General features: G+C 39.5%; 2 protein-coding genes across 4 annotated transcripts in view; both read left to right on the forward strand.

Moving 5' to 3' along the window:
- The window catches only part of tent4b (terminal nucleotidyltransferase 4B), a 77723-nt gene extending 73416 nt beyond the window's left edge, over positions 1–4307 (forward strand). The window contains exon 12 of the mRNA XM_080186972.1: positions 480–4307. Within this exon, the coding sequence (XP_080043098.1) occupies positions 480–659 (180 nt within the window). The 3' untranslated portion in view covers positions 660–4307. The remainder of the gene's footprint in view (positions 1–479) is intronic.
- A 9079-nt stretch (positions 4308–13386) lies between these two features.
- adcy7 (adenylate cyclase 7) overlaps positions 13387–24628 on the forward strand; it is a 147937-nt gene continuing 136695 nt past the window's right edge. For 2 of the 3 annotated variants that reach the window (XM_080186973.1, XM_080186974.1), the window contains exon 1: positions 13388–13787. The gene's annotated coding sequence lies outside the window, so the exon portion shown is untranslated. Of the gene's footprint in view, positions 13788–24628 lie in introns of all 3 variants that reach the window. The other variant, XM_080186975.1, reaches the window with a different exon arrangement.

A 24628-nucleotide genomic window follows, 5' to 3' on the forward strand; every position in this document is an offset into this window, starting at 1 on the left:
AAGTTTACAGTTTAAAAGATCTAATAGCCATACTATTAGGCACTTGATGAGTATACGAAGGAATTCTTTTTCTCTAGGAAGAACATCTTTTTTTTTCTCACTGGGTCTGAAATTATTGGAAAATAACTCAAGCTAGAAAAGAATTGATAGTGGAATGAGGGAGAAAAGTGCTCATGTGTACCTGCATCAGATCAGTAAGAAAAAACTTGCTTTTATGTCACACCTTTCCTAAATGGACATGTCCAAAGTACTTCACAACCACTGCAACACTTTAGAATTTTAGTCACTGCTGTGTTGTGGTGTTGGTGAAATATACATAACTGTTCTACAAAGTATGTAGAATTATTTTCAAGGTGAGGTAAACTGTGACTTATGTTACATGAAACACTTTCTGTTTCAGCATTTTGTATTACTGATGCATGATACTTTACGCTAAAGGGATAATATTTTCTTGACTTTGAGATATTGTTTTATTCTAGCATGGTGCAGCAAGACTATTTTGTTCATCTATCAAAGGCTTCCAAGGACAGCAAAATTCCAACCATGTTGGAAGTGTATCAAACAAACAGAATCCAGGCAACCAACCACATCAACAGCACTGTCCTAGCAAAAAGAGGAAGCACAAAGGAGACGCTGCCTCAGCAGACTTATGTCGGTAGTCTGTTTTTGACTTGGTTAAAGAAAATTCCTGCAGTGATCCCATTAGCTACGGAAGACTGGTAGCGCTAGATGGGATCTTCTCAGACTTTCCCAGGAGTATGGATTTTGATTTTTTTCCAGATTGCCATAAAATGATCATGGGTTACAGTGGTTGTCACAAACATTGCTTCCCTTTTTAGATGGGCCATAAGCTGCAGTGGAGCAGACTTTGAAGATGGAATCGATGCACAAAAATACCCCTACCCCGGGTTTAAGATGTAATGGAAGTTGATCGGAAAAGTGTGTTAGAGGATCTTAAAATTATTGAAAAGCAAAATTTCCGTTGCCTCCTTTGCAAGGGAAATTTTAAATGTTACAGCAAAATGTATACTTTGTGCACGATTTTAAAATTATTTTTGCATATACTGACATTTTTATTGTGTATATACGGAAGATTGTATCAGTACAGTATTTGCATTAGTAACCTTTGTGTTTTCAGTTAACGGTTTTTACATGTCATTGCAATTTACATTTAAAATTGAAATTTTCTGTGTTGTTAATTTAATTGATCCCAAGGATGTTATCTGATACTGCTTATATAATGGTAAGAAGGCTATATGGTAAGCTTAAAAGTGCTTTACTAATACTTATCCATGTAGCAACTTCCAGATTCATTTATTGGTCTTTGAAATAGAAGATATTGCTCCAGCAGCTGTTGAAATACACTTAAGTTAAAGGCTTTAAGTAGCACATGGCATCTGGAAAAGTGAAACGCAACATTTTTTAATACTGTTTAATTCTGTATGCAGCATGTAGAAATTTGTACAACTGTTAAAGATGCTGTATGAACAGAATTGTTCCTATCAAATATTTTGAAGGAAGTTTTAATATTTCCTTGTCTCAGGTGTAATAGTAAATATTCATATTGTATTTTACCAAATGGAGTGATCACAAAATTTCCTTCTAAATACATCCTTATAGATCTGGCAGCATAAATCTGTGTTGGTCCCAATTTCTGGCTTTTCTATGTTGTGAAAGTACAAATTTTAGTTGAAGTCTAAGAACAAGTGGTACCACACTTAATTTCTTTAGGCAATAATTTCCCAGCATTCGACACTGAGTTATTTTGTTCCTTGAACTTTTATGCATGCCTATCTGTTGAGCCCTTCAATCCTGGTATAATTCTGACTTCTTCTTACGTAAAATCATGACCAAATAACATTCATCCAACTAAGACCCAGTAAATGTTGACTAGTGATATGTGTTTACACAACTTGTAAACTGAAACACTACTAGAAAGGCTCTCAGTACAATTTTCTTCTTAACTGTGGATGAATTTGGTGCTTTAAAATCAAATACCAGAAACTTCAAGCTTCCTGTGGTGATGATGGGGACTGTACCGGGAAAGACATGGACTGAATAAAGCCAATTGGAGTGGAGAGGAAAAATCAAATGTTCTCTTTTGTTTGAGTTATTTCTTCAAAAACTTTGTGATTGGTTTGTACAAAATGCAAAAAAAGTGCAGAAAATGGACACAGGATTGGTAAATCAGTGGTGAACACTATCTATATGGCTCAGTTATACAGGCATTTTAATTCATAGGTAGAATAACAATCTACTTAAACATTGCGTTTGGAGTGAGGCAGGATCCCATCAGAGGTCCTTGATAACTAAGCCCCTGTCAGGGCTATTATTCAGTTCAGCATTGAGATTTTAGTTGTTAAAAAAAAACTTCACAATCAGTCTAAATCACAGGCAAGTGACTCATCAATCAGCTTCATTTGCAGCATATTGCAAGCACCTAAATGACCAAACTGCTGGGCGTCCCACTTAAGCCTCTGGCAAAGTATACAGCAGAAATGTAGATACAGATAAAGCAACATTGATGTTTCCATACAAACTCACCGTTTACACTTCGACCGTTTTTAGATTTCCTGTGAAGGCACAATATGATGCAGAACTTGTGTTATAGATATCCCCACGATGAATCATTACCAGAGATGGGACAAAATCTTAACTAAGATATTGTTTATAGGTATTGATCTCAAAGCTTTGACAAATATCTTTAGATTTAAAATATTTTGGACTTTTATTTACAAATATACATCAGCAATACAAGAAACTTATTATCCAGTAACTTGAATTAAGTAAATCTTGACCAAGTTCATCTTTATTTTCCGAATATTGTATTGAAGAATGCACTTTTTTTAGCCTTGGTTACTACATGTAGAAATTGATATGTTATCTTGCTTGAGTATATGCTGCTGATTTATTTTTAACAATCAATACTGTATAATAGATAAACAACAAAATTATTTAAGAATGAATGGAAATTTTGCTTCATCTGCAGCTAAGTATATAATTTTTGTCATAGGAAATAGTCTTTCACAATTTTTGACCATATAATGCATGACATTCTGGCTGTTCGGTAGTGGTTTGTACATTCACAGCTTGTAACTTGACTGAAATAAAAGGGAACTTAAAATAACTGCATAACAAACAACAGTAACAACTCTAAATTGCCATAATAGATTGAGCAGTAATTGAAAAATAATATTGATTCCATTGAGAATCTTTGCCAGCATTTTAGAAGTTTTGTGAGTTACATGAAATGATATAAGTAATAAATTAACCTCTATTTCTGAGACAGCATCACATTCTTGAAGCAACGTATGCATACTTTTGAAAATGGAAATCAAACTGGTTTCTATAGTTTGCCTTAAACTTTTTGATAGTCGTACAAAGTATAAAACTTGCCAAGTTTAAAACATCGATGACTCCTGAAGAGTTGATCTGTTTTTACTGCTTAACAATTTGAGGTTTCCTATCTATCTTGTATTAAATTTGCGTGGCCACTTCATCTTTCATTTTACAAGGTTTGAGTTCCTGATTAAAATATGTGATTATGGCAAAGCTAACCTTTAACTTATGTGCTGTAACTTAGGATGTGTAATGTTTTTGTAATATAAACTGTACTGCCTCTGCAGACAATGCAGGGAATACATAGAAAATCACAGATTCTATAAAGAGAAAAGATGAGTTGATGCTGCTAATGTAAATCCTTCATGAGACTGGAGTTCTAATTAAAGTTCTAAACAGAAGTGTTGAACCATCTTTTCTGTTTATAGATGTTGACCAATGGTTGTGTATTTCCTGAATTTGCAGTTTGTTTTATTTTTTGGAATAGTCTCTAACTGCAAACGCATCACATGACATTTTTCTTTCAACAGTTTTAAGTTTATTTTCCTCTTTTGGTGACTTATTAACACTGTTCAGCTGGCTAACAGTGGTTCTCGTTTTCACCAATCCCTTTGCCCAGATTACTTTGTATCGATTGCTCTGCTGGTTCCACTTTCATTTGTATTTTTATTTCTGTCCAACTGTCAGTTACAATTTCTACCTTAGAATACAGAGACCTAACATATGGCATATGTCCTGCCTCAGCTGTTGGACCTCAAGCCCCCCAGTAACTTTTAAATTGCTGATCTGAGTTTTGTAGACCTTCCATTGTTTCACTTTTAGGTTTTCACCGATTAAATGTCTGTCCTAGCAAGCATTGTTCTGATTTTTTTTTTGAATGATTTGCAGTCTTGTAATTGATTCTCCCAGGAGAGATCTCCTGTTAACTCAGGAGTTTACATGTAATTGCTAATAAAATAAATTGTCTTCCCAAGTCCATGACGTGCTGTCTTAAGTTTGTTTTAAACTAACTGCATGTGGACTTCGTCAGGCTTTTCAGATACATAATTGTCTTATTTTCATAGAATGTCAGTGCGGCTTCTGACCACACATCCACCTCCTGTGACATTAACTGACTCAGTCATTATGTCAGCTCACCTGCTGAAAGCCTTATCCATGTCTTTGTACCTCTGGACTGGACTATTTTGAAGTCTTGGCTGGGCTCCCATATTCTACCCTCTCTAAGCTTGAGGTGATACAAAACTCTGCTGCACGAGTCTTAACTCACGTCAAATCCCATTCACCTGGTGCTTGCTGAGTACACAAGCTCTTGGTTAATTTAAAAAAATCTCATTCTTAACTGTCCAATCCCTCTTTGGCTTTTCTCCTCCCTATCTCTAATCTCACCCAGTCCCACAGCCCTCAAGATACTCGCACTTCTACAATCCTGCCTTTTGAACATCTCCAATTTTAATTGCTGCACCATTGCTGACTGTCTTCAGTTGCCCTCCATCCTTATCTCTCAAAATATCACCATCTCTTTACACTGTTTCCCTTCTTTAAGACGCTCTTTAAAACCTCCCAGTTTGAGCAAACTTTTGGTCATCTGCCCTAACATTTTATTATGTTGCTCAGTGTATTTTGTTTTCTTATTCCCTTGTTAAGTGCGTTGGGATGTTTTATGACACTAAATGTACTAAATAATTGCAAGTTGCAGTTGATGGGTGGAGAGAAGTGGTGGTGGATCTGGCCTTTAATTATGCAAGTCAACATTGTGAACAGTTGCTGAGAAAATAACTATTGTGGCAACTGCTGAACAAAAACAGAAATTACACTGAGAAAAGATTGCAATGGAATTCTAAACCTCAGTGAAAGAATACAAAGGTTTGCATTGAGTGATAGTAAATATCTTTTGAAGTAAGTATACAGGTGGTGCATTTACTTAATATTTTTTCAGGCATTTTCTACTGAAATTAGTGTATGTGGCTTGAACAACGTCACTGGCATGCCTGTCGGTAGTCAACAGTCTGTTGGACAAGATGACATTTGACATGCACTGAAAAAGCTGTCAGCAGGAAGAAATGATTAATGACAACAATAACATTCTTTTAGGTATATCTTCCCCTGCTTTGGAGCATGGAGATACATACTTAGACAACAATAATGCTCAAGTAGTTTTTTTTGTAAGAAATTCAGATTGGATGTTCTTGTAGTTTAAACTTTGAGCACAGTCTTTGCTTTTCCAGCTCAGGAGAGTGATTCCTGATGACAATGGTGTATTTTTTTTCAACTGAACATTGAGTTCATTATTTCTCACAGGTGAGCGTAACGTTTGCCAAAAGAAGCCTGACTTGCCCTGGCCTCTGACAGCACCACACATGAGAGCTTTCAAATTCCAGAAAGGCAAGGAGGATTTCGCTTTGTTCTTGGCCTAAGCAATTCCCCCAAGAAGGGCATTTTAAGAATGATACTTGTAAAAGATAAAAACAAAAATTGCTGAGTCTGATCAGGCAGCAATGTTCCAGTTAATGATCTTTTTTCAGAAACTAGAAAAGCTAGAATTGTAACCAACTCTTGTCATTTAATCTCAACCATCTTCCTAGCCAAACACATCCTCCATTTTGTTATTTTTCCTACCATTTCAGTTCTATTTCAAACTTTTCACAGCGCTGATAAATCATTGACTTGAAATGTTTAGCTCAGGGCAGACTGCATCTGTGGAGAGGGAAAGTGTTTTCAGCATTTTCTGTTTTGACTTTAGGTTTTTCAGCATCCACCCTGTTCTTGTAAAAGATGAACTGATGTGTTCAGGTGAACAGTTAACCATTGAGTAAAACTAAATGGTGAAAGTTGATAGTTGTTTCATGATGGCGGAAGAACATGCTAGTAATAGAATTAAGGTCAAGATTGACTACCAAAGTCAAGACTGATATGTTCCTGATATATAGGTGTAAAAAGCATTGGCGTCTCTGATTTTATTAAATGTGGGGCAGGCTTAATTGGCTGAATGGCCTAAATCAGCACCAGATGTGTCCAGTAAGCACCTGTCTATGGCCCCAGTTCAGTTATCACTTCAACGGTGACCCACCTACTTGTGTAAGAATAATTGATTCAGAAAAGACTGAAACTGCAGCTCAAAACCTAACCATGTTATTATTTGTATAAAGCATTGCTATCTTGCTAAATATTCTTCAAAAAATCCTTGCCTTGAAGGAAATTCAGACCTGTTAGTGGTGATGGTAGCTCAATCATAGTTGCGCTGTTGCAAACATCGTTGGACACACTGATCATGTTTTGTCATCGCAAGTTTGTCCAGTATATCTTTTAATATATAGTGAAGTACCATGACACGTAATTATTTTGCCATGATTTGGCAATGGGTTTGCGGGGCAGGGGGAGCAAATATTTATGCTAGGCATGTCTCGCAAAAACATTTAAAAGAACTGTTGGGACACAACCTGGAAATGAAAGATCAGGAGTTTGGTAGCATCCATATTAACTGTTAATTTCTAATAGTTAACGTGGCTACTCGGCGGGGGGGAGGGGAGGTGGGGGGAGGTGGGAAATGACAAGTCACCAGAATATTTATTCCTGTAGTGGTAAAACAATAACAATTACTTTCTGTGCCATTAGCAGCTAGAATCATAGAATAGTTATAGAACAAGGAGTCCATTTGGCCTATAGGATTTATGCCAGCTGGGCCTGTTTTCTTATAGCTGTGCATTTTCTTTTCTCCAGGTAATTATCCAATTCCTGTTTGAAAACAATTTGAACTACTTCTACCACATTCTTTGCTTAGTGCATTTCAGATCCTAACCACCTGCTACATGGGAAGTTTTTTCTCTCTCTAGTTTGAATTATAAGGAGTGGCTGGATAGACTGATACTTTTTTCCCTGGAGCATTGGAGGCATAAGGGTGATCTTATAGAAGTCTATAAAATAATGAGCGGCAAGATAAGGTAGAGAGTCAACATCTTCTTCCAAAGATAGGGAAATCTAAAACTAGAGGGTTTAGGTTTAAGGGGAGAGATACAAAAGGGTCCAGAGGGGCAATGTTTTCAGAGTGGTGTCTGGAATAAGCTACTAGAGATGGATACAATATTGTATTTTAAAAAAACATTTAGACAGTAGATGGGTATAGAGGGATTTGGGACTAGCTTAGTGGTTAAAAACTGGGTGACATGGACAAGTTGGGCCAAAGGGCCTGTTTCCATGCTGTAAATCTCTATGACTCTGGTTCTATTAACCATAGAATTCCTACAGTGCAGAAGGAGGCCATTTGGCCCATGAAGTCTGCACTGATTCTCCAAAAGAGCATCTTACCCAGGCTCATCCTCTCCCTGTCCTAGCCCTGTAAGCCTATGCATTTACCACGGCTGATTCACTTAACCTAAGCATCTTTAGACCGTGGGAGGAAACAGGAATACCTGGAGGAAACCCATTCAGACACTCTGAGAACATGCAAACTCCACAGTCACCCAAAGCCAGAATCAAACCCAGGTCCCTGGTGCTGTGAGGCAGTAGTGTTAACCACTGTGTCACTGCGCTGCCTTAAATCCAATGTCCTTTTGTTCTTGATCCTTTCACCAATGGGAACAGATTATCCTGAGCTACTTGCCTGGATAATTTTGAACATCACTAAATTGAAACATCATCCTGGTCATTTCTATTTCTACATGTTTCTCTTGTATAGCATGTGGTTACAAAGGTTAGTTGCCTTCATTGACTGCGGGCTAAGGGATATCTGCATGTAAGTGAAACAGACGTGACTCTGTCTCCAGGAAATTAAAGACTTAGCTGTTGGATATGTCTACTATGTTGGAAAATATCACTTTAATGGATGTTAAGCATTGTTAGGTGAGGGATGGCAAATTCTTTTGTGACTACAATACCAATTAATGCTCCTCAAACAAATTAATTATTCATCTAGATATTTGTTGGATCAGTAGCCACTTTGTGAAATGGTGGAGTAGGTTTTTTTTTCCTAAGAAATCAACGTGTTTAATTCATCCCCTCTACGATTCTGAAAGTATTTTTTTCTTCCTTTGCTGGCCCAATAGATGGGGAAATTGAAAGAGCTCAGAATGTAATCCATGTTGGACACAATGCAAGACATTTACTCATTTGATTCAGCATCTTCCTAAATCATCACACAAGTGTTTGAAAATTCATCAGACTTAATGAAGTGGTGGTGCTCTCAGTCATCTTCCTGCAGACCATTTAGTTTAGATACATCCAGAGTGCTGTAGGAAGGGGGTCCTAGAACTTGGATCCAGCGATATTGAATGAATAGTGATGTAGTTCCAAGTTGAGGGATGTGACTTAGAGGGGAACTTGCAGGTGGTGGTATTCCCATCCAACAATTGCCCTTATGCTTCTAGGAGGTAAGGGTCAGGAGTTTGGAACGTGCTGTCAGTGTCCTTGACAAGCTGTTGCAGTGATTCTGGTGCACACTTGCCACTGTGTATTGGGCGTGTTTATTGTGGTACAGTGGTGCCTGACAGGGAGATAGCTTTCTCCTGGAAGGTGTCAAGTTTCTTGAGTATTGTTGGAACCATACTTATTCAGGCAAGTGAAGAATATTCCATTAAATGTTGACTTTGTGCTGTGCAGATGGACAAGCTTTGATAGCACTTTCCAAAGCTGTGGGCTTTACTTCCTAGAAGCATAAAGGCAGCTGATGCCTGGGAACATCACCACCTGTAAGTTCCCCTCCAAGCTACATACCTTGACTTGGAACTATATCACCTTTCCTTCAATGTTGCTGAGCTACCCATCCCAGAATTCCCAGATTGTGGCCTAGTCACTGTATTTACGTCAGGCCTATTTATATTTCTGCCCAAGGATAACTCTCAGGGTATTGATACTGGGGGATTTGATACTGGAAATGTCACTGACTGTCAGATTTTCTCTTGTTGGAGATGCTCATTGTCTGCCATTTGTGTGGCATGAATGTTACTTCCTACTTTACAGCCCAAGCCCATAGTCTTGATGCACACAGACATGGACATAGACTATTTCAGTATTTGAGACAAATAGTACTGAACGTTATGCAGTCATTAGTGAACATCCCCACTTCTGACATTTTGGTGGAATGTTGAGTGGACCTACAGTGATGTCCTGGGACAACCACAAACATCTTCCTTTGTGCTAGGTCTGACTCCAACCAGTGGAACATTTATTCTCCTTGATTTCCATTGACTTCAATTTTAATAAGACTCTGTGATGTCACACTCGGTGTCACTTCACTTCAGGAACTTGACTCTCTCTTGCCTGTGTTTGGACCAATGCTGAAATGAAGTAACGAGCTGAGAGGTCCTTGCAGAGCCCAAACCGAGTGTTGGTGAAGGTGATTGCTGTGCAATATAGCACAGTGACAACCTATTATAATTTTGCTGACAATTGAGAGTAGACTAATGGAGCAGTTATTGTTTTGATTGGATCTTTTTTGAATAGGACATACCTGGACAATTTTCCACTTTATCAGATGTTTGCCACTTTTGTATCTGTACTGGAGCAGCTTGGCTAGAACACAATGACTATTGGAACGTAAATCTTCAGTGCTACTGCCATTATGTTGTCAGGGTCAGATAATCTTTTGTCTACCCAGTATCTCCAGCCATTTCCTGATATCATGAAGTGTAAATGGAATTGGCTGAGAACTGACATCTATGATGCTGGGGCCCTCAGAAGGTGGCCAAAATGGATCGTTCACTCAGCACTTCTACTTGAAGATAGTTCTAAATGCTTCACCCTTGTCTCTTGCACTGACCCGATGGGTTTCCCCATCATTAAGGTGGAAGTATTTCTGGTGCCTCCTCTGGTTTGTTGCTCAATTGTCCCATCACCATTCCACAATTGGATTTGGCAGGACTGCTTCAGCCTGATCCATTGGTTCTGCTTTCACTTAACTAGGTTGGTGCCTCGTTTTTAGATGGGCCTTTCGCTCTTCCATACACTTCATTGAACCAGGGTTAATCTCCTGGCTTGATAGAAATGGTGGAGTGAGGGATATGCCAGGCCATGAGGTTACAGATTATTGTTGAATACAATTCTGATACTGTTGATGGGCCAGTGAGTCATGAATACCCAGTTTTGAGCTGCCAGATCTGTTCTCAATCTGTTCCTTTCAGATAGTGCCACACAACACAATAGAAGGTACCTTTAACATGAAGATGGGATTTTTTCCAGAAACCTCCAACCACACCCACGGCTAGGATTCTCTGCTGCTGCTGCTGCAATGATGAGTTTTGACTGAGTGCCAAATTCTCCATTCTTATTGGCAGCAGGGGCTGGGTGAACAAGATTAGAAAATCCTGCCCATTGTCTCCACAGGAACTGTGCAGTGGTGACTCCTACCAATGCTGTTGTATGCATCTACGACAGGTAGACTGGTGGGGGTGAAGTCAAGAATGATTTCCCTGCTTGTTTGTTCCTATACGATGTGCTGCAGGCCTCACTCCAGTGCTCCTTGAGGACTTGCTTAGCTTGATCTGTAGTTATACTGCAAGTCACAAGCATTGAAGTCCCCTAGTAATTCTACATTCTATGCCCTTGCTACCTTCAGTGCTTCTTACAAATTATGTTTAAAATGGAGGAGTACTGATTCATCAGCAGAGGGAGGGAGGCAAGTGCTAATCTGCAAGAGATTTCCTTGCCCAAATTTGATCTGATGGCATGAAACTTTGACTTTCAGGGTCACTTCCTCTGATTATATACCTCTATTTCACTTCTCTGTGGTGAATTGGTCTTTTTGATGGAACTGTACATTAACTGGGATGATGATGGAAGTCTGGGACATCAGCTGTATAAGATATGATTCAATGAATGTGACTATTGAGCTTGACTAGTCCACGTGGGCTAGTCCTTTCAGTTACTGGAAAGCAAGCAAGTTATATTAAATACTTGTGTAATATGACAGCCCACTGACAAAAACGTTATTAAAAAAGTTGGAAAACTCCAAAGGCGCAGTGGTTAGCATTGCTATCTCACAGCACCAGGGACCTGGGTTCAATTCCACCCTTGTGTGTTTGGAGTTGACACATTCTCCCTGTGTCCTTATGGGTTTCCTCCTGATGCTTTGGTTTCCACCCATGCATGGGCTAGGTTGATTGGCCATGCAAAATTGCCCTTTAGATTCAGGGGGACTAGTAGGGTAACTACATGGGGTAACAGGGTGTTGTTGGTGGAGGCTCAATGGGTCGAATGGCCTCCTTCTGAACTTTTGGGATTCTGTGAGTTTGTCATTTCTTTTGTAGAACACAACTGAGAAGGAATACATTTTAAATATACAATAAATTACTACAGTTGCTAGAATCTGAAACAAAAACAGAAAATGCTGGAAAATCTCAGCAGGTTTGACAGCATCTGTGGAGAGAGAACAGAGCTAACGGTTTGAGTCTGGATGACCCTTTGTCACTTTTAATAAGCCGTCTGAAAGAGTATTGCAAAAACAAGATACTGTAGATGCTGGAATGAAAACAGGAAATGCTGGAAATACTCAAGTTCAGGCAATATCTGTGGACAGAGTTGACCTTTCAGTCTAATGTGGATGTTGCCTCCTGAGTATTTCCAGCAATTTCTGTTTTGAATACAGCAGAGTATTGTTTTTGTACATCAGCCAGGTACAAATGAGAAATAAAGGTTAAAAGGTCTACTGTTTAATCTCATAGGCCATGTGGGAACTGAGCAGGAATATTCCCCAGTCAGATACAAGGTTCAACCTAATTCTTTGTTAAATGGACACGTTGACCTCCATCAATCCAACAAAACAGGCGTCACCAAACCCTTGGAAATGTAAAGAATGGGTAATAAACACTGTTTACTATAACTGTTAACCTAAAACAAACGGTATGAGGTAACTGTGTGTGTAATGTTTATTTTCCTGTATGATTCACACACACACGATTCTGTCGGTATCACTGAGTTTGCAATCAGGTTTCCTTGGAGCTCTCGCATGCACAAATCTGGATTTTTGCAGTTTTTAACCTCACAGCACCCCCTCACACATTCTGCAAATTTTTTGTTTTCTGCTTCAATCCTCTGCCTTGTTCAGCCAAATACTTTGGTAGAAAGCAGCAGTGGTAAAAGACACAGGGGGGACTATGTCATGTGAAAGGATGCACGTTAAAAACACAGGAAGGGACCGTCTGTCATGTGAAAGTTGGAATATTTAAGACACAGGAGGGACAGGCTGTTGTGTGAAAGGGTGCACGTTAAAGACTCTGCATGTTTGAGTCAGCAATGGACAATCTGTCATGTGAAAGGGCAGTAAGAAGTCTCACAACACCAGGTTAAACTCCAGTAGGTTTATTAAACAGGACACACAAAGACACAAACTCAATTTACAAGATAATGGTTGGAATGTGAGTCTTCACAGGTAATCAAGTATTAAAGGTACAGAAAATGTGAGTGGAGAGAGGGTTAAGTGCCCTGTTTGTGAACACAACTCTCACTCATCTGATGAAGGGACAGTGCTCCAAAAGCTTGTGGCTTGTGCTACCAAATAAACCTGTTGGACTTTAACCTGGTGTTGTGAGGCTTCTTACTGTGTTTACCCCAGTCCAATGCTGGCATCTCTGCATCATGTGAAAGAGTGCCATGTTAAAGACACAGGTAGGGATAGTCTATCATGTGAAGCGTGCATGTTAGTCAGCAATGGACAGTCTGTCATGTGAAAGGGTGCATGTTAAAAACACAGGAATGGACAGATTGTCACGTGAAAGGGTGCATGTTAAAGTCATAGGAATGGGAATCTGTCGTGTGAAAGGATGCATGTTAAAGACATGGACAGGCTGTCATGTTAATAGATGCATGATAAAGTTTCAGCTGAAAGAGGCCGCTAGCAGCAACAAGCTCCACTGTTGGAGGGGAAGTTGCCGCTAAGCACTGCACCCCCTCCTGCAGGTACAGAGCTGCACCTTCAGCCATTCTTCAGGGCAACAGCACCGCCCACACAGCAAGAAGAAAATATCTAACAAAACAGGTTTACCCAACACGTGAATAATGCATCAAGGAGAGTGAGGGGGTGGCCAAAGAAAGCATTCTTCTGTGAAAGGTTTAAAACCCTGCTAGAGGTGCATGAGCTGAGTCCTGTAGCCTGGGGGGTAGGTAGCTGCTTTGTCCAGTCGCACACTCTAATAGAGTATTCACACACACTCCAAACTTACTGCAGCACAAGAATCATTTCCGCATTTCAAAGCCCAGCTGAAAATGCACCTTTCCTGTTGGGTAACGCACAGGCTATTGTGAAACGGAAGTGAGAGAGAGAGAGAGGGGGTGAGTGTTAAAATAAAGCTACTTTAGTCCCGGCGCTCAGACTGCAGGTTACCCAGTGGGAGTCGAGAGCAAGTCCCTACGCTGGGAAATAACCCTGTTGAATTTCATGAATGGGGTTGGAAACTCTCGCTTGAATCTGATCACTGCGAGCGGCAAACAGTATTAAACAAGCCCGGACTTCTGAAAGGCTGGTAAGTTTAAATCACTTTGATGTCAAGAGCTCTGTATCTCTAGTCTTTAGGATTTGGTTGCAGTGGATGTGAAGGCGGGGAGGTATCACACCCGCTGTTCAACTAACCCATATGAAAACAACATGAATAGTATTTAATGGATACAACCGGCAGGTCAGATATAAGAACAGCGAGTATTGTGTTTTAAGACTCCTCCACAGAGAAGAACACGCAATAAAGTAAAATATAAGATGATTTGATTTCATGTCGAGTTGGAAGCACTCCGACACAAATAGGAAGCGAAGTAAGTTTTGGAACAGTTTTAGATCGTAACCAGATTGCCTTTTAAGAATGACTATAAAGGCATCAATTATATCGGAACGATTGAACATAAAAATTGCTACTTTGCCAAGGGAGCGGTTGTAGTAACCTTGGTAATGGTACTTTTATAAACCTCTGTAGGAGTCCATTCGCACATGAAGAAAGTTTTTTTGAATATAAATTAGTCATTTTGCAGCCTTATTGTGCCAGCCGTGACTCAAGAAGCCACTCTCCCCTTTGAACAGAAATACCAATCTAGTCATTTGAGCACATCATTCAGACGGACACTCCCAAGTGCCATGAGGGAGGTGCTCCAGTATGGATAAGACATTATCAAGTTCCTCTGTGCCTACCCAGGCGGCTGCGCAGGATCCCATGGTAAAGAACAATGGTGTCTCCTCCCTCCTGACCAACATTTATCATTCTACCATTGTCACTAAAAGCAGATTTTTTGATCATTTCTATTGACTAGACCTTGCTGTCCAGAATTTCATTGCCTTGATTCCCTACATTAGAGTGTGGATACACTTCAGCAGTCTTTCAGTCGTTGGAAACCACTTTTCAATGTCCTCAGCTTGTGAAAGATGTCATAAAATGCCAGTTCATTTCTTTCTTGTGGACAAAGCCACTGAGACTGATGTTTGTCTAATATTAGATTTATGAGGGCACCATTTGAAATTAAGTGTTTGCTTCACCTTAATATGTTGTATGTTATGTGTTTGCATTATAGGCAGAAACACATACCGTGCAAATACTAGACACAAGAGTTAAAAAATATTTTAATGTAGGAATAACTGATGGACACAAGTGAGGCAAATTTGTACGCGTTCCGCTGACGGAAGGCTGCCGTCGGCCCAAAAAGACATTCTGCCTACCACGTGAAGCTACGTCACATATAAATTTCAATGTCTGTGCCATGCCAGAGATGCAGGCCGTAACTCCCAGTGATTGGCTGATTGAATAGACAGCATGTTCCTTTGATTCTTTGTAATAGGCAGAATACAGGCCATACTCAACCAGCCCATATTTACAAAATCCCAAAACAAAATGTCTGCTGTTGAATGTTGTTCTTGTGATTGGGAATTACTTGTTGAACAATTCTGAGTGTACTAATAGCTACACTAACAGCCAATTTAAACTAATCAGTCAAGCTCATAATGTGGTTCATTTACACTCACCAGAAGCAACAGACATCCCATACACAGGGATCCATTCTCTTCAAACAAAAGGAATTTGTCTTTTTTGAATTACCCATGAGTTTGGAGAGTCTATAGTTTTTTTTCTGTTGCTTACTCCAAGGCAAAGGCTTGACCAATCAGAGTCAGTTTTTCCCCGAGTGTAAATTATTGTGATTATTTGAAATTTGGCATTCTTGTGTTTGTCCTGATGAGTGCAAAATGACAAGCTTCAACAACATGTCACTGTTTTCAGCAATATTCATGTTATATATTGCTAAATGACTGTTAAATCAATTCCTACATAGTCTAGCAAAATGTTGGTTAAACTTGGTTGTGTATGGATCTTGCAAGGCGACACGTATAGGAGTATTTTTTTCTGGTCCTGCCTGCTGTGGGAATCGTCATGGACAGATGGAAAGTTTGGCAAATCATTTAAAGGTTTTTTGATCTTGGGTGGGAATTTCTGGTCTCAGGATGGGCACAATTGAAAAATCCCGCCTGTAGTTTGTTTCTTGATACACATGGGAGCTGATGTGATTTAAAACTGTTAAGCAAATAATCTTTAAAGACAAGTTAAACAAAGGCTCCTCTCTCATGGTTTGCACTGGACCAGAAAAAATAATAGGAACCCTACAATGCAGGAAGAGGCCATTTGGCCCATCGATTCTGCACCAACCACAATCCCACCCATTATTCCCTATATATTTACCTGCTAATCCCTCTAACCTACACATCTCAGAGCACTAAGGAGCAATTTTAGCATGGCCAATCAACCTAACCCGCACATCTTTGGACTGTGGGAGGAAACTGGAGCACCCAGAGGAAATCCACGCAGACACGAGGAGAATGTGCAAACTCCACACAGTGACTCAAGACGGGAATTGAACCTAGGTCCCTGGAGCTGTGAAGCAGCAGTACTAACCACTGTGCTACCGTACCACCCTGGCTTAGTCATTGAATTCATCTCTGTAGTCTCATCATTTGCATGACTTCTCTTTTGTTGGAAGTACTTCTCTTGGAACTGTTGCGAACTGAGAGGAGGATAGTGATGGTCCTGAAGGGAACTTAACCAAGTTGGTGGAATGGGCAGGTACATAGAAGATCAAATTGTATATTGAAAAGTGTTGAGCATTACATGCTGGTAGGAAGAATGAAGAGGAGCAACTTAAAAATGAAAAATAGGATTTTTGCAATCCAGCCCAGGACTGGGAAATCCCACCCGAGGTCAACAGATCTTTTGCCTTGTGTGTTGAATTCTCTATCCTGCCCCCACAATTCCCTCAGCGAGTGGGACTGGAAGATTTAGGCTAATGGGCACAATTCTTAAATGTATACAGATGCAAAGAGACCTGGGGTACATGTGCACATAATCTTGAAAATGGAAGGGCAAATTGAGAAGCAGTCGTTATAGGATTCTAGGCTTTATAGAGACAAGAGTCCAACAGCAAGCAAATTATTATGAACCTTTAACCTCTGCTTTGACCTTGACTATGTCCCACTCTGGGCACTGCACTTTAGGAAGGATGCGAAGCTATTAGAGAGGGTGTGAAACATATTTGTGAGAATGCTTTGAGGGTTGAGAGACTTTAGTTATGTGAATAGATTGGAAGCTTAAAGAAGAGAAGATTGGAGATTTGGTGTAGATGTGCAAAATTGTGAGAAGCTGGGAAGATTCCGTGGATGTGCATGTTAGGTGGATTGGTCATGCTAAATTGCCCCATAGTGTCAGGGGGATTAGCAGGGTAAATGGATGGGGTTGTGGGGATAGGCCCTGGGTAGGATCGTGGTCGGTGTAGACTTGATGGACCGAATGGCGGCCTCTTGCACTGGAGGGTTCTATTCTATTCTGAATTACTCCCATTGGAGGAAGGGCCGAATCAAAGAACCAATGGTGATGTGAGAAGAATTGTTTTTATGCAGTGATTAGTCCAACCCTGAATGTGTAGTGGAGGCCCATTTGATTGTGCCCTTTTTCTAAAGAAGAAGGTTTGCAGTGACAGGAAAAAGCAGGGAATAGGAGGAGTTGAGTTGCTCTTGCGGTGAGCTGGCATTAGACAAGACCGACCAAATGGCTTCCTTCTGTGCTGTAACCATTCTATGATTCTATGTATCATGACAACTAATGTTGACTTGAGACATATTTGAGTCTCCTTGGTAACTCTGATAAGCTCTGCTCATTCTATTTGAATGAAAATAAAAATATCAACAGAAAAGTACTCTTGTAGCCCTGAAGAGCTGAAGACTTTAATGTTCTCTTTTCTGAGAAATCAAAAATGAAATTCATGAAGTAAAACCTTTTCACTTCAGTTGACCCTGAAACGGTAACTCACCTGCTTTATGAAGCATTAATTTTTGGAAACAAAATACATGAACAGGAAGAGAAAATTGGAAAATATAGTTTCACAATCCAGTTTTACTTTTTTGTGTGGTTTCTGGGGTCAGAGAGATGAGTCTGGTTGTCTCTTGGGAAGGTGTTTATAGCTCTTTTGTTGTACGATTCACAGAACTACAGCAGGAGGACATGTTTGACTGCAATTTGATATTGCATCATCTTATGTGAAAAGAAGCACTGAAGAACCATTAGTGAACCAGTAATGAAGTGTCTTACACTGCTTGTGGAGACCTCAAACCATTTGAAATCAACATTTCTTGTTACTTGATGGGAAGAAGGGAAAATAGAGGATGTTACACAGGATTATTTTTATTTGTAACTGCATATCTATCAGAGAAAAGCTTAGTGACTGGGTTTGCACGCCACTGCAATACAAACTTAGAATAATGTAAAATGGTAATGGTAAAGTTGCCATAATCCCAGAGGGCCACAGGCTACTCCCCCCTTTTGAGGGCAAAGCTGACTGGTGGTTATTTAACCAGAGGGTCACCACACTTCAGGTGCGGGCAAGGCTGTGAAGGCAGCACCTTTTGAATAACCTCAGCAAGATGGCATCGCTGTGGATCATTAACCAGCTGGCCAGTCAACTGAGCTAAACCAATAATGTATGGTTGTTTTGAATTACTTGGTTATGTGATTTTAAAAAAATGTAATTTCTTATTAACATTAAAATGTATCTTGCCTTTGTATCTGTTTGCAAAAATTGCCTATGATCTGTTAGAGCTTAGTATTGTATTTGTGAAGAGTTTATGAATGAAGAAATGCAGATGTTCCACATCACTCCTGTCACAATATAATGATTGCACCTCAGTACAGTAGGAGACAATGTTATGCAAAAGTATCTACACATTTGATATTGCAAGCATAGGTTACAGAAATATAACTTGTAGAATGCAAATGATAAAAGGGATCATACATCTATCAAAGAATAGAAGGCAATGTACAATACTGTCTAATTAAAGTAAATAGGTTGCCATAAACCACAGATGAAAGATTTGAATTTGCATCATGTCACTAATTTCATGTTTAGTTTTTTGTTGTACCTTCTAATGTTGGCAATTGATGTCACAGTTGATATTGCAGTGTTGTCCGTGCCCTTGATTTATAATGGCATCCACACGAGCGTTATTTGATTGTGATTATTGAAATCTGCATTATGACTATCAAGAAATTCTATGCCTAGTATCATATGGTGTAAAACTTTTCATATAATCCAAAAGTCTGACAGACCTTTGAAACAAAGTCAATTAATTAGAGAAAAAAATTACTCTTTTTTGAAACACCAATCGTTATTGTATTTTTTGTGACTGTGGATTTATTGATTTTAATCATAGAATCCCTACAGTGCAGAAAGAGGCCATATTGCCCATCGAGCCAGCACTGACAACAATTCGTCCAGGCTCTATCCTTGTCGCCCCACATATTTACCCTGCTAATCTCCCTGACACTAAGGGACAATTTAGCATGATCGATAAACCTAACCTGCACATCTTTGGACTGTGGGAGGAAACTGGAGCACCCAGAGAAAACCCATATAGATATTGGGAGAATGCTCAAACTCCATACAGTCACCCAAGACCGGAATTGAACCCAGATCCTTGGCACTGTGAGGCTGCAGTGTGAACTACTGTGCCACCGTGTCGCCCTTTTTCACTTTTCATTTTAATCAAAATCAGAACTTCAGCATTGAAAAACTAGAAGTAGACAAGTACTGATTTGAAAGAGGACTGAAAATGAGTGAACTGTGATGTTTTTGTGAATCAATGGACCTGATAAACGATAGAAAATCTTACATGAAGTATGTAAGCCGTTTATTTGAAAAGTATCTTTCCATCGCCTCTGAAGTTATTAAATCTTGCTGAAGTATTGTTAGACATATAGTGAAGGTCGACTGGCAACTCTCTAAGAAGTTGATATTTGTTTGTGTGTCAGTTTTAACAGTGAGTATTGCTTTTCGATTTGACCATGGATGATTATCTTTCCACCTTCACCCAACAAACACATGTATGTGATTTGAAAGACACACATTGTTATCCAGTGGAGGAGCCCAGGCTGAATTTATCCACCCTCCCAAAGCCCCCCAGTATTAGTTGGAACACATGCCGAAACTGTCTATCAGAGACCAGAACACTCAGCATAACCCTGAACCTTCTTGGTGTTTGTTTACATTGCAAATTTAGTTTGCTGAATAGAAACCTATCAAATTAGAATGAGAAAAAGCACTGTCTGTCTTTTCTATTCATTGTTCCCCCTCTCAGCTGTAACAATCGGCAGCCGATTTAAAACACAGATGAATAATTAATTGGCTTGAAAAAAGAGGTAACTGACATTTTCTCCTTGCCTGTTAGTGCACTTTCTAAATTTTATGAAACACAGCTGAGGCAGAAAAAGCTTCATTGCACACTTCTTTGAGGCCACGGGAATTCCCTTCTCATGCTGGCAATTGATGTTACAATGTCAACATTGTAGATTAGATTTGATAGGTAATTAAAGGAAAAGGGGCTAAAAGGATATGGAAGTAGGGTGGGTAAATGTGATTACATTTACTGTTTGCATGGAGGGTAAATGTTGTCAGACCTGGACCGAATTGCATGATTTATTTTTTTGTGTGATCTCACTTGCATATTTCTATATAAAAACTATTTTGGTTGAATAATCATAACACTTGTTTTTCTCACTCTCAGGTGCACAATTTTGTCTTATAAGGAATACCCAAATAAAAAATTTGTCTCCATAGTATTTGACCTCTTGTTTTTACTGCAGCAGGCGACGGTGCAGAGGGACCTCAGGGTCCTTGTGCATGAGTCGCAAAAACCCAGCCTGCAGGTGCAGCAGGTGGTCAGGAAGGCGAATGGGATGCTGGCCTTCATAGCGAAGGGGATTGAATATAAAAGTAGGGAGGTCTTGCTGCAACTGTACAGGGCACTGGTGAGGCCGCAGCTGGAGTACTGTGTGCAGTTTTGGTTGCCGCACTTACGCAAGGATATTTTGGCCTTGGAGGGAGTGCAGAGGAGGTTTACTAGGCTGATACCGGAGTTGAGGGTGTTGAGCTATGAGGAGAGGCTGAATAAACTGGGCTTGTACTCGTTAGAGTTTAGAAGAATGAGGGGAGATCTCACTGAGACATATAAGATGATGAATGGGATGGATAGGATAGAGGTGGAGAGACTCTTCCCGCTCAGAAAGGACAGTAGGACTAGGGGGCACAGCCTCAAGATAAAGGGGGGGGGGCGTGGTTTAGAACAGAGTTGAGGAGGAACTTCTTCACTCAAAGGGTGGTGAATCTCTGGAATTCTCTACCTGTTGAAGTGGTGGAGGCTGCCTCGCTAAATATTTTTAAGACGCGGGTTGATGGGTTTTTGATAAGCAAAGGGATTGAGGGTTATGGGGAGAGGGCGGGAAAGTGGAACTGAGCCACGACAGATCAGCCATGATCTTATTGAATGGCGGGGCAGGCTCGAAGGGCTAGATGGCCTACTCCTGCTCCTATTTCTTATGTTCTTATGTTCTAAAATTATTTGAAGAAAAGCTGTGAAGCTGAAGGAATGATATTCCATCAGTCTAATTGACTGGTATTAATGCATTCTGGGAAATTAGGTATCATTCATACTGTGACATTCAGGTTAGTCACAGCTCTGGTCTAAAGTATTAAGCTATATCAGTATCAACAGGACTTTACTCAAAGCATGCTTGTTTGGCACATTGTTTTCACTGTAGTATTGCATGCAAATATTAATTGTTATTTCTATGACTCTGAATACTTCTAAGGAAAAACTTTGGAATAATCACTGTACACCCCCATGGCAACTGGCACACAAGGTCATTGTTTCTCCAGTTTCACTAAGGAAAGTTAATGATTGGGAGTTTTATTTCTTAATGCATCTGGAGTAATAATATGCAGGTGATGGTGTCTTCAGCACTTAAAGTTTGCTGTTTTTCTCCCACTTCAGGCATGCCTAAGTCATGAGGTTTTTCCCCTGCAAGCAGACAGATGGCTTTGAAGAAATCCACATGGGTCAAGTGGGACATAGTGTTTCAGTCTGGTCATCACTAAGCTGAGTACCAGTAATAACAGGAACTTGCTATGTGTCAAATCATGAGTATAGACCAACATACTTCTGCTCTGTATCACAGTCCATTGGCGTTCTGACATGCTGCTGTGAAGTATGGTTTCAGATCGCTAATAAATTCTGTGTTTGGTATGCATGTCTATTATAGGTTAACTTATAGATAACTCAGGAATGACAGAAACCTGGATGGAATTAATCAGTATTTCATTTCAATTTTTTTAAGAAATATTTTGTTGTCAAATCAGAAATTTGATCATATGAGAATCTCATCTGTAATAAAGCTGTAGGGTGTCTACATTTTAGTAATTGTCTAACATATAGCTAAGTCTATTTCAAACAGAAGTGCTAACTAAAATTTGATCTGATTGCTTTCAAAAAAAAGAGAAAACAGTTGTATTGTATTGTAAAATATGTGCAATTTTTTTTGAGCATTGGAGTCATAAGGTTTGAGTTAAATAATCAAAATTTGCACAGCAGAATGTTCAAAGGGTATGACATGACAAGTGAATAAATTCAAAGAACCTGCTCTTTGTGGCTGCTTCAAGCAAAACGCGTCTACTGTGACTGGGCAAAATAAGTTGCATTTAATTGTGGTTCTGACATTTCTACATTGTGGGCTGAGACCGCTTAAGCTGAGCTGCAGTCACTGCAACCCTTGATGGGAAGTACTTTAACCCTTTAGGTGTTGCAAAATAGTGCACTCGGATTTCAGTAGTTGTAAGTTTACACAGATGACTTTTTTTATAAAATAATTATTTTCAGCATTTTCTGATCTGAATCATATTCTTGTATGGTCCATGATTAATTTTAAAATTCAGATTTCACTTTAGACTGAGGAAAAGCTTAAGCATATGCTATGTCAGACTAGCCTTAGAATGTAGAACATAAGAACTAGGAACAGAAGTAGGCAACTCAGCCCCTTGAGCCTACTCCGCTATTCAATTCACACGTGGCTGATCTCGCCTCTGTCGCAACTCCACTTTCCTGCCAGTTCTCCATAACCCTTCAACCCATTGTTAATTATAAAATGTCTTTCTCCTCAAATTAATTCAATATACCAACATCTACAGCATTCTAGAATAGTGAATTCCACAGATTCACGACACTCGGAAGAGAAGTAATTTCTCCTCGTCTGTTTTAAATCTGCTACCTGTTACCCTAAAACTATGACCTCTTGTTTTAGATTGCCCCACAAGAGGAAACATCATCTCCCCTTTCTTTACCTTTTTTTCTCCCCCTCTGCTTCCCCCTTTTCCCCCCTTTTCTGATTTTTACCTTTCTCCCCCACACATCTTCATCTATCACAGCTGACCCTCTGATTTCAGCTTCTCTGCTGTTTAGCTTTTTACACTTTTTCTATTTTTTCTGTGGACTGCCATTAGCAACCCTTCCCTTGTTTCTGTGGCTATGACTCAACTTTCATTCCCCACAGTATATATATCTCTCTCTTTCTATCTATCCAGACTCAACGTAGGTTCTTTTCTCTCCTTACAGATGTTGCCAGACCTGTTGAGATTTTCCAGCATTTTCTCTTTTGGTTTCAGATTCTAGCATCCGCAGTAATTTGCTTTTATTAGGAAACATCATCTCTCCCTTTATCCTGTCAATCTCCTTCAGCACCTCTTATTTACCTCAAATAGATCTCCCCTCATTCAGTATCTCTAGAGAGTACTGGTGTAAACTGGCCAATCTCTCTGCTCATATCTGGAATCAATCTAGTGAACCTCCTCTGAACTGCTTCCAGTGCAATTAGCGTAACCTGACTTTGTACCATTGCAGTATCATATAGCTGCTGATAAGGTGTTTTCAGGTACACAGACATGCTGAGAGTAGTTTTTCCAGAAAACTTGATCAGTCTGCACCTAACAGTCTGTTCTTAGTTAATTAAAAACTTGAGTGAGCCTTATTCTGTTAATTCTTGATCTCTTCAACTTTATTATTGTCACTAAGGCACAGCGGAGACTGTTGAATGAATGCATCACGCTAATTATAAAGCAAAGGTGGCAGACTGTGCTATTGAACTGTATAAATATGGAATGGTAATGGACTTGATGGTTTACTGAGAAATGAGCCACTGCGTGACTCATTGCTCAGTGTTTTACAGGTCAATTCACCTGGCTTACTTTACAGTTATCAACAAGATGTAGTTTTGTGTCTTATTTATAGTGCGTATACGGAGAGGTCAGGTTTTAATTTAATTAAAGGTAAATATAGTTCACTCATTGTGCAAATTAGCAGGTAACTGGACGGTGTTTGATGTCATTGTTTTGAAGCTGTCTCTGTGGGTCAAATGGGTCAACAGAGTCAATGTCTACAGCGACAAATAGGAATTGGAAGAAAGTCAATTTTATGCCCATCCCAATTTGCACAAACATAGTAATTGAAAAGGAATGCTAGAGCAAAACAAGAGAACAAGCAGTTCAGATTAGGGAGATGAGGGAGAGATGAACAAAAGTCTAAGTACATAGTGAATACACTTTTCCTGTGTCAATTTCTCTTTCACCATGATCTAAACTATTTTCTCAGATTTTGCAGTGGTAGTAACATTGAAATAATTAGCATTACACATCATTATTACTCTGAAACTGGCAGCTTTTAAAATTAAACACAGAAATGCAGAAATTGCTGCCAGTGATTCTATGCTTCTCCATAGAGTGTTCCATTCAAATTTCCCATTTGCAATCAATTAGAAATCACAGAACTGATGTGAATTTTCACTGTTACGCTGTTAATCTCTCTGTTTAACATTATTGCTGAACAATCTCATTGGTCCTGAAAAATATATTTGTGGAATGACTAATTTCTAAATGTAGATGTAGATCACAGTTTCTCTGAGGAGGCATTGAACAATGGGGAACCAGTGGAGAACCAACAAAGACAAATAACAATGCAGCACAGAAA

The sequence above is a fragment of the Carcharhinus amblyrhynchos genome, chromosome 4 (assembly GCF_965287045.1).
Source record: "Carcharhinus amblyrhynchos chromosome 4, sCarAmb.v2.hapA, whole genome shotgun sequence".
Taxonomy (NCBI): Eukaryota; Metazoa; Chordata; class Chondrichthyes; order Carcharhiniformes; family Carcharhinidae; genus Carcharhinus; species Carcharhinus amblyrhynchos.